Source organism: Paralichthys olivaceus, chromosome 16 (genome assembly GCF_024713975.1).
Source record: "Paralichthys olivaceus isolate ysfri-2021 chromosome 16, ASM2471397v2, whole genome shotgun sequence".
In the NCBI taxonomy this organism is placed as follows: domain Eukaryota; kingdom Metazoa; phylum Chordata; class Actinopteri; order Pleuronectiformes; family Paralichthyidae; genus Paralichthys; species Paralichthys olivaceus.
Window position 1 is genome coordinate 477,889 of NC_091108.1, and position 14,808 is coordinate 492,696.

Consider the following 14,808-nt stretch of genomic DNA (forward strand, 5'->3'; position numbering starts at 1 on the left):
TGTTCTCTGTTTATTTTTGTGTTGGAGCCTGAAACGTCTGCAGCCGCTCTGTCAACTCACATTAAACCTCCTTAAACTGCAACATCACATCAGAATATATACATATATACATATACATATATATATACATATACATATATACATATATATATGTATATACATATATATATATGTATATAACCTCCTGTCGATGGTCCAGACTCAAGTGTTTAAATAAGTTAAGGTGTGACGTCACGAATCCTTAATAATGTCTTAGTTATGTGATCAGGGAGTTTATTTTGAAGGTGGGTACCGGAAGAGTGACTTGTTGCTGGAGGGGGGGTTGTTGAGTGTTCCTCCTCCCTCATCCCTCTCCTCCTTCTCCTCCTCCTCCTCCTCGTCCTCACTCAGTCCCCGGACTCGGGCTGAATCATGTCCGCGCTGCTGCTGCTGCTGCTCGGCCTGGTTTCTCTGCTGCTGCTCGTCCTCCGCGGATCCTCCAGGACCAGGTGAGTGTGTGAGCTGCTTCCTGCTCCCTCATGTGTCCGTGCGCGTTCACGTTCATTGTTGTTGTTGTTGTTGTCGACTCCACTACTCCACTACTCTATTACTCCTTTACTCCATTACTCCACTACTCTATTACTCCACTACTCCACTACTCCATTACTCTATTACTCCACTACTCTATTACTCCATTACTTTATTACTCCTTTACTCCACTACTCTATTACTCCTTTACTCCATTATTCTATTACTTTATTACTCCTTTACTCTATTACTCTATTACTCCTTTACTCCACTACTCTATTACTCTATTACTCCTTTACTCCATTACTCCACTACTCTATTACTCTATTACTCCACTACTCCATTACTCTATTACTCCACTACTCCATTACTCTATTACTCCATTACTTTATTACTCCTTTACTCCACTACTCTATTACTCCTTTACTCCATTATTCTATTACTTTATTACTCCATTATTCTATTACTTTATTACTCCTTTACTCTATTACTCCTTTACTCCACTACTCTATTACTCTATTACTCCTTTACTCCATTACTCCACTACTCTATTACTCCTTTACTCCATTACTCTATTACTCCTTTACTCCATTACTCCACTACTCTATTACTCTATTACTCCTTTACTCCATTACTCCACTACTTATTACTCCTTTACTCTATTACTCCTTTACTCCATTACTCCACTACTCCATTACTCTATCACTCCTTTACTCCATTACTCCACTACTCTATTACTCCTTTACTCCATTATTCTATTACTTTATTACTCCATTACTCTATTACTCCTTTACTTTATTACTCCTTTACTCTATTACTCCACTACTCTATTACTCTATTACTCCACTCCACTATTACTCTGTTATTACACTACTCTATTACTCCACTCCACTATTACTCTGTTATTACACTACTCTAATACTCCTGTACCGAGTCAAACTCTGAACCAGTACAAGTAATGGAGTATTGGAGTAACTGAGGAGTAGTGGATTAATAAGAGTAAACTTTATTTGTAAAGCACCTTTCATACAAGAAAACAGCTCAAACTGCTTCAGATGCAAAACAAATAAAACATGTGAATACACGTTAATACATATAAAACATGTGAATACATGTTAATACAAATAAAACATGTGAATACACCTTAATACATATAAAACATGTGAATACACGTTAATACATATAAAACATGTGAATACACCTTAATACAAATAAAACATGTGAATACACGTTAATACATATAAAACACGTGAATACACCTTAATACAAATAAAACATGTGAATACAAGTTAATACATATAAAACACGTGAATACACCTTAATACAAATAAAACATGTGAATACAAGTTAATACATATAAAACACGTGAATACACCTTAATACAAATAAAACATGTGAATACAAGTTAATACATATAAAACATGTGAATACACCTTAATACATATAAAACATGTGAATACACCTTAATACATATAAAACATGTGAATACACCTTAATACAAATAAAACATGTGAATACAAGTTAATACATATAAAACATGTGAATACACCTTAATACATATAAAACATGTGAATACACCTTAATACAAATAAAACATGTGAATACACCTTAATACATATAAAACATGTGAATACACCTTAATACAAATAAAACATGTGAATACACCTTAATACATATAAAACATGTGAATACACCTTAATACAAATAAAACATGTGAATACAAGTTAATACATATAAAACACGTGAATACACCTTAATACAAATAAAACATGTGAATACAAGTTAATACATATAAAACACGTGAATACACCTTAATACAAATAAAACATGTGAATACAAGTTAATACATATAAAACACGTGAATACACCTTAATACAAATAAAACATGTGAATACAAGTTAATACATATAAAACATGTGAATACACCTTAATACATATAAAACATGTGAATACACCTTAATACAAATAAAACATGTGAATACAAGTTAATACATATAAAACATGTGAATACACCTTAATACATATAAAACATGTGAATACACCTTAATACAAATAAAACATGTGAATACAAATGCTGATTGGTTGATACTGGACAGAAGCAGCTGTTCACAGACGAATAAAACATGGAGGATGAGAGACACATGTAGAAACCATGTTAATACCAACTGTAGTCAGGGACCAGTCAGTGCTAATCGAAGGTTTCTCTCTTGCAGGCGAGTCGGTGAACCTCCTCTGATTAAAGGCTGGATCCCCTTCGTTGGAAAAGCTTTTGAGTTTGGACAAAATTCCTTCAAATTTCTTCTTGAACATCAGAAGAAACATGGAGACATTTTCACAGTGCAGATAGCCGGTCAGTATTTAAACTCCTTCCTTCACCTCAGCCGATACCAAAACTTCACCCAGTCTGACTCCGCCCACGGACAAATGATCCAACCAGCAAACACCGTAGTGAGCACAGGAGCTGGTTGGTAGAAGGAACCTGGAAGGTCCAGACAAAAATGTTGAAGTGATATTGGTGTTCAGGTCAGATTCGTCTTCTTGATTCTTTTAGGCTGCTCATGGCTGTAACCAGGGAAAACCTGGGGTTCAGACACAGGGAACAGAACGTCTGTCCGGTTGGAGTCAGACTCGGTTGGTTTTGTCTCAGGTTTGGTTGGGTTTCACCAGAGCCTCATGATGACAGGCTGGACCTCACCAGTGTTAAAGTGTTGATCAGATGTCCTCTCCCCTGCAGGTAAGTACATGACCTTCATCCTGAACCCGCTACTGATTCCAAACATCGTCAAATATGGCCGACACCTGGACTTCCATGAGTTCTCCAACCAGTTGGGCTCGTATGCCTTTGGTTACCCACTCTTGGACCCCAAGAAGTTCCCCGGCCTGCAGGAGCAGGTCAGCCGCGCCTTCCTCCTCCTCCAGGGAGACAATCTTTCTCCTCTGACAGAGAGCATGCTGGGTAACCTCCAGCTGGTGTTACGTCAGGACTACCTGGGACAGAGGCCGGGTGAGGAATGCAACTGGAAGAGCAGCAGCTTATACAAGTTCTGTAACTCGGTCATGTTCGAATCCTCGCTCCTCACCATGTATGGCAGCCCGCCGTCCGCCAGCCGCCACAGCGGGATGGACGTGATAATGGAGAACTTTGTAAAGTACGACACTAAGTTTCCCCTCCTCGTGGGTCAAATCCCTTTGTGGCTCCTGGGACAGACCAAGGCGATCCGCAAGAAGCTCATCCATGTCTTCCTGCCGCAAAAGATGTCACGTTGGTCCAACGCTTCGGAGTTGATCAGGAAACGATTGGAGATTTTCGATCAGTTCGACGCGCTGAGGGATTTCGACAAAGCAGGTAAACATCACACCTAACCCTTTACTGAGGTCAGTGATCAGGAGCAAGACGCTGTTCTGCTGATGAACGAGTGAAATCACACGGAGATAACACTTCTCCTCTGGGCTTTAACAACTCAGACACACAAAAAGCTTCCTGTGGGTTTGTCAGTGCACGACCTCATTCACATCATCATCAATGAAATATTCATCAGTTCAGATAAAGGGAAGCAGGTTATTCTCTGTGATGTGGCCGACACTCACTCACATTCAGAATAAAGATGGACGACATGTCTCCATTTCCTCCTGTTGTACACAAAAGAAGCTAAAATATCTCATCATCATTTTATAATCAGCTGTAGATAGAAGCTTTTCATGTGAACTATGTTAAACTTTTCTCACTGTTCATCTCTCACAAGCTCCCAATATATATATATATATATATATATCTGTATGTATATATATGTATATATATATATCTGTATGTATATATATGTATATATATACACATATATATACATATATTTATATATAAAACAAACTTCATTTTCTCAGTTGAATTTTATGTTTTTTTGGAAAATTTGAATTTGACTTCTAGAGTAAACTGTTAGAATAAACCGATTTTGATGAAAGTAGATTTGAACATCGCACACGATGAGTTCAAAGACCATCTGTGATCAGAGGAGTTGAACAGGCTCTGTGCTCCAGAGCGTTAATCTGGGTGTTGTGTTTATTTTCTACTGTCCTGATACTTTTTATACTTTGAATTCTTTATTTAAGTCTCAGAGGAACAACTCAACTTCAACTCCTCGTCTTTTCTTCAGGAGCAGTGAGTCTTTAGTGCGACGTCTGTGCTTGTGTAATCTCACTGTTTCACAGACTCTTACACAACAGATGTTTGCTTGAGTTTATTGTGCAACTTCAGGCAACATGAGTGTGGTTCGTCTCCTGGTCACCAGGGGCTGTGTTTCCCCATCTGTTTCCATTTTAACCTGATGGAAACACAGTCAGATTCTTCCAGCAGAACTGGAACTCATCCGGGGGGGCACAGTGTTGCTGTTCTCGCTCATGTCGACACACACAGTTGTTTGGAAATAGTGTGAGTCTGGATTTAATTAACCTGACTCACTGAATCCAGACTGAAGCAACAATAATCAATAATCCAGGACATCAGAGTTCAGACATTCCTCCAACCAATCAGGTCGTCTGATTCATGTGTTCACACAAAACACTGTGTTATCATTACAGATGTAGCTGTGACCCTGTTCCGCCCGGTACTCCAAATCAATCATCAATAACTAATCAAATCAATCATCAATAACTAATCAAATCAATCAAGTCAATTATCAATAACTAATCAAGTCAATCAAGTCAATCATCAATAACTAATCAAGTCAATCATCAATAACTAATCAAGTCAATCATCAATAACTAATCAAGTAAGCTGAGAGTGAGTTATAGGTGAGTCATGGGTGAGTCGGGGGTGAGTTGAGAGTGAGTTGAGAGTGAGCTATGGGTGAGTCGGGGGTGAGTTATGACCTTCTGTATCTTTCAGGCCACAGCTTTGCCATCCTGTGGGCGTCAGTGGCGAACACTGTCCCCGCCACCTTCTGGGCGCTGTTCCACCTGATGACTCACCCGGAGGTGATGGAGGTCATCCGTCAGGAGCTGCTGGACGTCCTGTCACAGAGCGGCGTGGAGTTCAGCAGCGACAGAGACGTGACGCTCACCAAAGAGCAGCTGGACAGACTCGTCTGTCTGGGTACGATGTTTTGTCTTCATGTTGTCGTCTCACCCGCTGACAGGCTGATTGATGTTTCAGCACTGTTAAAAAAATCTAAAACCCTGAAACGTTGCCAGGAAGTCAAACTCTCAGCCGATGGTAACCACGGAACTGACCTTCCTCCACAGACAGCGCCGTCAAGGAGAGTCTCCGTCTGTCCTCTGCCTCCATGAACGTCCGTGTGGCGATGGATGACTTCAGTCTGCGGCTGAACGACGAGCGCTCGGTGGCCGTTAGAAAAGGAGATATTGTGGCTTTGTACCCTCAGATGATACACATGGACCCTGAGATCTACGAGGAGCCGGAGGTACCGATCACTTATCAATAAACATATCATCACAATCAGTAGAAGTTGATATTTAATATACATATTTCATAAGATCTTATTTAAACATTATCTTTGTTTTTTAAATCACTATAAATTCTTAATATCGGCCTGTTGCCTTGATCATCGTGAATGAACCAGATGAAGTCTGAGTCCGACCTGTTTGTGCTTGAGCTGTTTGGATGACACACCCTCTTGTCTCTCTTTCTGTAAGACGTACCGGTTTGATCGCTTCATGCAGGACGGCAAAGAGAAGACGAACTTCTACAAGGACGGTCAGAAGCTGAAGTATTACCTCATGCCGTTTGGCTCCGGCACCTCCAAGTGTCCCGGACGATACTTTGCTCTCTACGAGATCAAACAGTTCCTGTGTCTCGTGCTGCTCCACTTCGACCTGCAGCTGGAGGAGGGTCAGGACGGAGTGGCTCCGGACCCCAGCAGGGCCGGACTGGGAATCCTGTGGCCCAGCGCTGACGTACGCTTCCGCTACAGACTCCAAAAGGTGCCACCTGGACAAACGGCTCAGTGACCGCTGCATGTCATTGTATATTAGACAGGTTTGATTACCTGGGGGAAGGAACCAGTTCCAAGAGTGGACCGGACTCAGCTGAACTTGTCCTCAAGGTTTTTACTGAACCTGCTGTTGATCCTTTTGTCTCTGATGAGTAATCTTTGAAATTCTGGTTTTCATCACAATCAGTCATGACTTTCTTAAATTCATCACTGACTTCCTGTTGATGAATGAATCACTGACTTCCTGTTGATGAATGAATTACTGACTTCCTGTTGATGAACGAATCTCTGACTTCCTGTTGATGAATGAATTACTGACTTCCTGTTGATGAATGAATTACTGACTTCCTGTTGATGAATGAATTACTGACTTCCTGTTGATGAATGAATCACTGACTTCCTGTTGATGAATGAATCACTGACTTCCTGTTGATGAACGAATCACTGACTTCCTGTTGATGAACGAATCTCTGACTTCCTGTTGATGAACGAATCACTGACTTCCTGTTGATGAATGAATTACTGACTTCCTGTTGATGAATGAATTACTGACTTCCCGTTGATGAATGAATTACTGACTTCCCGTTGATGAATGAATTACTGACTTCCCGTTGATGAATGAATTACTGACTTCCCGTTGATGAATGAATCACTGACTTCCCGTTGATGAATGAATCACTGACTTCCTGTTGATGAATGAATCACTGACTTCCTGTTGATGAATGAATCACTGACTTCCTGTTGATGAATGAATTACTGACTTCCCGTTGATGAATGAATCACTGACTTCCTGTTGATGAATGAATCACTGACTTCCTGCCTACTAGAGCCAGTCTACTTCCTGTTAATGAACTGGAGTGAATTCATTTCAGTTCAAGTTTATTTGTTTAGCACCAAATCCTACTAAACACAATCTCCAGGCTCTTTACAGAGAAGATCAAGATCTTCAAATCCTCTTTAGTGTAGAGTTGAACATTGAGCAGCACTTGGAGGCTGGTCAGAGAAAACTCCCTCGTTAACAGAGAGAAACCTCTGGAACCAGACGTGAGGGAACAATGAATGGAGCGTCACGGTTGGAATAAATATTAAGACCTGGACAAAAAGTCTTGTTTTATTGTCTGTGAATCTTCTATCGATAATAAATCTAAAACTAAAATTTAAAAAATATTATGTCAAATATTCTCCCTTTGTCCAACTAGCATTCTGCTAATGCTAATGCTGTCAGCTATTGTCTGACAAATGCTCGTCCTGAGACTCCGTCATCAAAGTGAATGATGTTTTCAATATTTCATTTCATTTGGAATGATGAGTAACAAGTCGTGGATGGAGAGTAAAACATTTATTATCATAATTATTCACACAGCACATGTTTATCACATCGAGAGAATAAATATTCATATGAAAGTAAAATGAGGTCAGGTATCACACCATCATTAAATCTACATGACTGTGACCAGCAGGGGGCGAAAAGACTCTGCTCCTGTTTACGTGTTTATTTCTAATATTTCCACCTGAAGAAAAGTCTGTTGCTTCACTTCTCACTTATTTTGCTCGTCGATGCGTCGAGTCCTTTCCGACGTTTGACCACAAATTCTTCAACAGCTGAGCGCCGGCGTGAAAATGTGTAAGATTTCAAAATATCATCAGTGGTTGAATAAAGGTCGACCCCAAAAGTCGACCAGCCTCCATGACCGCACTTCCTCTAATGTCCACGAGGTGGTGCTCCAGGAGAGTGGCCTGCTTTGACTCCTCCACAGAGACTGATTCTTCCACAGCAGCTGTCAGGAGATGATTTCTGCTCTGCGACGTGAAGAACAAAGTGCAGCTCCAGGTTTTTCTCAGCATCATCAACTCACAAACATGGATTCACTCCCTGTCATTCACACCGTCATGTGCACAGACGGCATCTGCTTCTCCCAATGAACGTGTGAACGACGTCTTCTGCAGTGATCAGTCTGGAGTCACTCAGCCTCGCTCCAACAGCCACAGTCAGGAGGCCGAGGTTTCTTACGATCTTACAGTTCAACACAGACGTCTTTGTTCACCAGTCCACAAGTCCTGGAAAGAGTGACTCAACACCAGCAGCTGAGGTTTCTGGTTGTAACGTTTCTTTCGGGTCCAGATTGTGTCGTGGTGTGTCCGTTAGAAAATCGGAGAGAGAAAACTTGCAGGCGTTTACACACTCAGCGTTTTATTTCACAGCGAGAACAAAGTAGGACACAAGAGTTTCAGTTTCAGGCCGATACAGTCGTCATGTTCACGTCCTTTAAATGAGACGTTTGTTCAGTGTTTAACGCCTTGTCAGTAGTCCCGCCCACACATCATCGTGATGTCACATGACGAGATCAGGAGGTGTTGTGTGGACCAGTCGCTAGCCGTTCATTATGCTAACACACACCTCGCAGCTAATCTGACAAGACTCATACCAACGTCAGGTAAACCAGGAGCAGAGGCCGACATTTCCTACGAGAACTGGAAGCTGTTGACCAATCAGAGCAGACTTTATCAGGAGGGGAGTCTTTAAGAGACAGGAGCTCAGACCAAGTGTTTGAGACAGAGGCTGAAAAGAGGAGCTGCAGCGATGGACAGTCTGAGGACAGCGACGTGTTTTCATTAGAGCATGAACACATTTAATTGTAATAACCCGAACAAAATGATCCTCATGAATATGGAATATTTCTCCTTTAAATAAAAGATGCACGTCTGTTTGTCTGAGCCTGGATGTGTTGATTTCTTCTTCTCTGCTTAAAGGAAAACCTTTTAAAACTGAAGTGAATTTGGACATAAACTAAATGAACCATGAGACAGTTCAGCTGTTTCTGACACAGTGAAGCTGAAGGAGTAAAGGTTGTGTCCCGGGTGTGAGAGTGGATGAAGAGTCAGACAGGAAGTGAAGGGAGAGCGATCAGTGTGATGGAGATGAAAATGGTTCGGGACAGTTTGTTACATCTCGTTCGTCCTGAGTCTCGTCCCCTTGCTCCTCAGATGTGTGAACGTTGGACCAGGTCTAACTTCTAAAGCTTCTGTTGAGTTGCTGCAGGTCTCAGGACGATGTGAGATGTCCCTCCACTGTTCCACTCTGCTGACGGACATGAGCTGTTGGTGTTTGAGCTCAGACTCCGAGCAGGATCCCAGAGAACAGAGAGTCCCGCAGGACGCTGATGGCCGAGCCGCTGGCGTTGTCCACAAACACGGAGACGTACTCTCTGGCCTGCAACAGAAGAACAACGTCACGTCAAATAGAAGAAAACCTGTTTGAATCAACCTGTTTAGGACATGATGCTGTGATTCTCTCTCATTGAACAATTCTGTCTCGTTTTTCAAACACCGACAACTTCAGAGTCTCTGATTGGCTGGAAAACTGTTATATGGGAGGAGCCTGAGTGTGTCTGTGTCATACCTGTAGATAAAGAGTTCCTGTCAGCAACAAGGTGAATGGACCTCCAGCAGCAGCCACGCCCATCACAGACTCTATAGAGCTAACACACACAGTCAGTGATCGTCTTTATATACAGTCAGTGTCTTTATATACAGTCAGTGTCTTTATATACAGTCAGTGTCTTTATATACAGTCAGTGTCTTTATATACAGTCAGTGATGGTCTTTATATACAGTCAGTGTCTTTATATACAGTCAGTGTCTTTATATACAGTCAGTGATCATCTTTATATACAGTAAGTGATCATCTTTATATACAGTCAGTGTCTTTATATACAGTAAGTGATCATCTTTATATACAGTCAGTGATCATCTTTATATACAGTCAGTGATCGTCTTTATATACAGTCAGTGTCTTTATATACAGTCAGTGATCGTCTTTATATACAGTAAGTGATCATCTTTATATACAGTCAGTGTCTTTATATACAGTCAGTGTCTTTATATACAGTCAGTGATCATCTTTATATACAGTAAGTGATCATCTTTATATACAGTCAGTGTCTTTATATACAGTAAGTGATCATCTTTATATACAGTCAGTGATCATCTTTATATACAGTCAGTGATCGTCTTTATATACAGTCAGTGTCTTTATATACAGTCAGTGATCGTCTTTATATACAGTCAGTGTCTTTATATACAGTCAGTGATCGTCTTTATATACAGTCAGTGTCTTTATATACAGTCAGTGTCTTTATATACAGTCAGTGATCATCTTTATATACAGTAAGTGATCATCTTTATATACAGTCAGTGTTTTTATATACAGTAAGTGATCATCTTTATATACAGTCAGTGATCATCTTTATATACAGTCAGTGATCGTCTTTATATACAGTCAGTGTCTTTATATACAGTCAGTGATCATCTTTATATACAGTCAGTGTCTTTATATACAGTCAGTGATCATCTTTATATACAGTAAGTGATCATCTTTATATACAGTCAGTGTTTTTATATACAGTAAGTGATCATCTTTATATACAGTCAGTGATCATCTTTATATACAGTCAGTGATCGTCTTTATATACAGTCAGTGTCTTTATATACAGTCAGTGTCTTTATATACAGTCAGTGTCTTTATATACAGTCAGTGTCTTTATATACAGTCAGTGATCATCTTTATATACAGTCAGTGTCTTTATATACAGTCAGTGTCTTTATATACAGTCAGTGATGGTCTTTATATACAGTCAGTGTCTTTATATACAGTCAGTGTCTTTATATAGTCAGTGATGGTCTTTATATACAGTAAGTGATCATCTTTATATACAGTCAGTGTCTTTATATACAGTAAGTGATCATCTTTATATACAGTCAGTGATCGTCTTTATATACAGTCAGTGTCTTTATATACAGTCAGTGATCATCTTTATATACAGTCAGTGATCATCTTTATATACAGTCAGTGATCGTCTTTATATACAGTCAGTGTCTTTATATACAGTCAGTGATCATCTTTATATACAGTAAGTGATCATCTTTATATACAGTCAGTGTCTTTATATACAGTAAGTGATCATCTTTATATACAGTCAGTGTCTTTATATACAGTCAGTGTCTTTATATACTGTCAGTGATCGTCTTTATATACAGTCAGTGATCGTCTTTATATACAGTCAGTGTCTTTATATACAGTCAGTGATCGTCTTTATATACAGTCAGTGTCTTTATATACAGTCAGTGATGGTCTTTATATACAGTCAGTGTCTTTATATACAGTCAGTGATCATCTTTATATACAGTCAGTGTCTTTATATACAGTCAGTGATCATCTTTATATACAGTCAGTGTCTTTATATACAGTCAGTATCTTTATATACAGTCAGTGTCTTTATATACAGTCAGTGTCTTTATATACAGTCAGTGTCTTTATATACAGTCAGTGTCTTTATATACAGTCAGTGATCGTCTTTATATACAGTCAGTGTCTTTATATACAGTCAGTGTCTTTATATACAGTCAGTGATCGTCTTTATATACAGTCAGTGTCTTTATATACAGTCAGTGTCTTTATATACAGTCAGTGATCGTCTTTATATAAAATCTTTACTCACATGTTACTTTGACACAAGGACTCGATGCAGATCGATGCTCTCACATTGTCTCTGAGGCGAAGCTGAACTCTTTCACTCGACTCTGACACACACACAGATGCAGAAATGTATTTATAATAGTTATAATTGTACATGTATATAGTGTATATGTATATAGTGTACATGTATATAGTGTATATGTATATAGTGTATATATATATAGTGTATATGTTGAACGCACCGATCAGGAGGCTGGAGGTGAGCTGGTAGAATCCAGAGACAGGGGCCACGTATCTGCCGCTGCTGCTGTTGAAGCTGTGACCTCTCTGGAGGCTCCGCCCAGAGTCTGAGGGCTGCGGAGGTCAAAGGTCACAGGTATTTACAGTTTGTGTGTTAAATGTGTGTGTGTGTGTGTGTGTGTGTGTGTGTGTGTGTGTGTTTCACCTTGCTGAATGGCTGCAGCTCCAGCAGACTGCGGCGTTGGATGGTGATTGGCTGAAGGAGATGACTTAGGAAAGAGGCGGAGACACGGGGACGATCACACAGGACGCTCACTCCTCCCACCATGTCTGAGGGCGGTGATTGGTCACATTTCAGACGTCTGATCTCATCGTTATCCTCAACTAATGTTCTATGAATTCTGGGTAATTTAGACCATGTTGTGGCATTGTGTGTTCACATCAACATAAATACACAATCAGAAGTGTTAGCCTAGCTTAGCATAAAGGCCTCAGTGTCACCTCTCTGTTTCAGCTCTTGTTGTTGGGGTAAGAGGGGGGCAGTGGAGACCAGAGGCCCCTGGGGTCCTGGAGGTCCAGGAGGTCCAGGAGGCCCAGGAGGTCCTGGAGGTCCAGGTAGACCGTGCTATGGAGAAGCATCAACATGTGAGTTCAACCTTCATCAACACTCACAAAGAGTTTGTGTGGATTCATCCGCTGCTGAAATTAGTCGCAGCAGAAGCTTTGTTTGTTTCCTTTAATAAAAACTACAGCGATCAGCTGTTTGAGAAAAACATCGCGGACATGAAAAGTGGGCGTGTCTCTGACCTTGGACATTCTCCTCGACCCCTTGTTTCGCCGGTTATCCCCCTTGTTGGAGTTTCCTCTAAAGATCAGCCAGGAGCTGAGAGGAGACAGTCTGGACGGGTCCGAGGACGCCGGCTCCTGGAAGACACCAAAGGAGATGGACATGTAACACCTGGTAACCATAGCAACTGTGCTGATGCTTCAGCTTAGAACAGAAAACATGGCGGAGGATTTAAAGTGGTGACATCATCACGTCCAAGGCGAGTGACTCCCCCTGGTGTCAATCATTGTTTTTACACAGATCAATATTAAATCAATCATTGATCAGCTGTTTTCTTACCAGGATGTGGACAGCCTCGTCCTCATCCAGGATCTCCTGACTCTCTTCACTCTCCACGTCATCGACACTCGCTGCCTCCACCGCCACCGCCACCGCCATCATCATCATCATCATCATCAGTCTCAGCAGCACTCCTGCCCCAGCCGCAGAGCTCCTTCCCTGGGTTAACCTGGCCAGCATGCTGGGTGGATGTGGTGGAGGTGGAACTAGAGGACGAAGGTGTTCATGTTATGGACCTAAGACATTCCCATGATGCACTTCTGCATGTCTGCATGTCTTTAATCAGCTCAACTTAACCTGTTTGTCTCCTCTTCTGTCTCCTCTTTTGCCTTCTTTTCTGTCTCCTTCTCTCTCTCTGTCTCCTATTCTGTCTTCTTCTCTGTCTCCTCTTCTGTCTTCTGCTCTGTCTCTGTCTCCTCTTTTGTCTCTGTCTCCTCTTCTGTCTCTGTCTCCTCTTCTGTTTCCTGCTCTTTCTCTGTCTCCTCTTCTGTCTTCTGCTCTGTCGTTTCTCTTTTTCCTTCTTTGCTCTGTTAGTTTTCCGTAGTCAGTGAGTCAGTGTGAGGAAAGTTTGGTGTCTCCTCCTCTCTTTCTCTCCTCCTCCTCCTCTTTTTCCAGACCTTTGTCTCTTGTCTTTCAGTGCAGACTTGTTTCTCCTCTGTCGTTTATGCTGCAGATGAGTGATGAGACCGTTTTTCTCCTCTGCTCCTCGTCACTTTGGACGTTTCTTCTCTGCTGAGTCTGTTTTTTATCTTCCTCCCTGACTCCTCCTCCTCTCCCCCTCCCTCTCTTTCTTTTTTTCTTCTCTGTATCTGTCTGTGGATCTGAAACTGTCTCTCTGTCTGTCTGCGCTCATTCCTTAATGTCTCTCCAGCGTCCGTCTGTCTCTGTTTTATCTCGTCTCACATCTTTACCTCCAGACTTTGTTTTCCTCCTTCTCTCCATCCTCCTTTTTTCTCCTCAAGCTACAAAAATGTGTATTTCATCATGTATGTTCAGTTTATCACATATGTATTTGAACATATGTGTTCAGTCTCTAACATGTGTATTTGGTCATGTATGTTCCATTTATAACATATTTACTGAAACAAACTACATTTTTATTTGTGACTAATGAGTCAATCATGAACACGTAGAAAACATCAAATAACATTTACAATTACAAATGAAATATCACACACACACACACACACACACACACACACACACACACACACACACTCCTCCCAGTCAGATAAGGGGGGTGTGGTCTTCAGTCAGGATGATGAAAGTTAGTTTAGTTGTTGGCGACTGTGTGATGAAACATCAGCAAGTGTTTCCTCGTTTCCTCTGAATCTGACTGAAGCTGATAGAGTGACACACACACACACACACACACACACACACACTATCTTTATTAGGACTTGTACTAACCAGGACCAGTTCATGACCTTAACCAACCAACGTGACCTCTGACCTGTGACTTTAACCAGAAGCTGAGACGTGATGTTTCGTCCCATCAGGACTGATTGAGATCT

At 41.0% G+C, this 14,808-nt stretch overlaps 2 protein-coding genes across 4 annotated transcripts; one reads left to right on the forward strand and one right to left on the reverse strand.

The window, feature by feature from the left end:
- Positions 1-250: 250 nt before the first annotated feature.
- Positions 251-7,555, forward strand: cyp7b1 (cytochrome P450, family 7, subfamily B, polypeptide 1). The gene is made up of 6 exons (XM_069511432.1): positions 251-488; positions 2,721-2,857; positions 3,242-3,853; positions 5,387-5,593; positions 5,743-5,921; positions 6,154-7,555. Exons 1-6 carry the CDS (start codon positions 412-414, stop codon positions 6,466-6,468), a joined length of 1,527 nt encoding a protein of 508 aa, XP_069367533.1. The 5' UTR covers positions 251-411; the 3' UTR covers positions 6,469-7,555.
- A 1,067-nt stretch (positions 7,556-8,622) lies between these two features.
- Positions 8,623-14,161, reverse strand: LOC109644536 (erythroferrone). 3 transcript variants are annotated; one of them, XM_069511473.1, is made up of 9 exons: positions 13,592-14,161; positions 13,295-13,500; positions 12,976-13,092; positions 12,670-12,793; positions 12,374-12,498; positions 12,171-12,282; positions 11,951-12,032; positions 9,853-9,923; positions 8,623-9,663 (listed from the first exon to the last, which is right to left on the reverse strand). In XM_069511473.1, exons 2-9 carry the CDS (start codon positions 13,472-13,474, stop codon positions 9,467-9,469), a joined length of 1,008 nt encoding a protein of 335 aa, XP_069367574.1. In that variant the 5' UTR covers positions 13,475-13,500; positions 13,592-14,161; the 3' UTR covers positions 8,623-9,466. The 3 variants fall into 3 exon arrangements, with proteins under 3 accessions (XP_069367574.1, XP_019965497.2, XP_069367573.1); XM_020109938.2 differs by having other exon boundaries at positions 9,853-9,931; XM_069511472.1 differs by having other exon boundaries at positions 13,295-14,161.
- Positions 14,162-14,808: the final 647 nt, after the last annotated feature.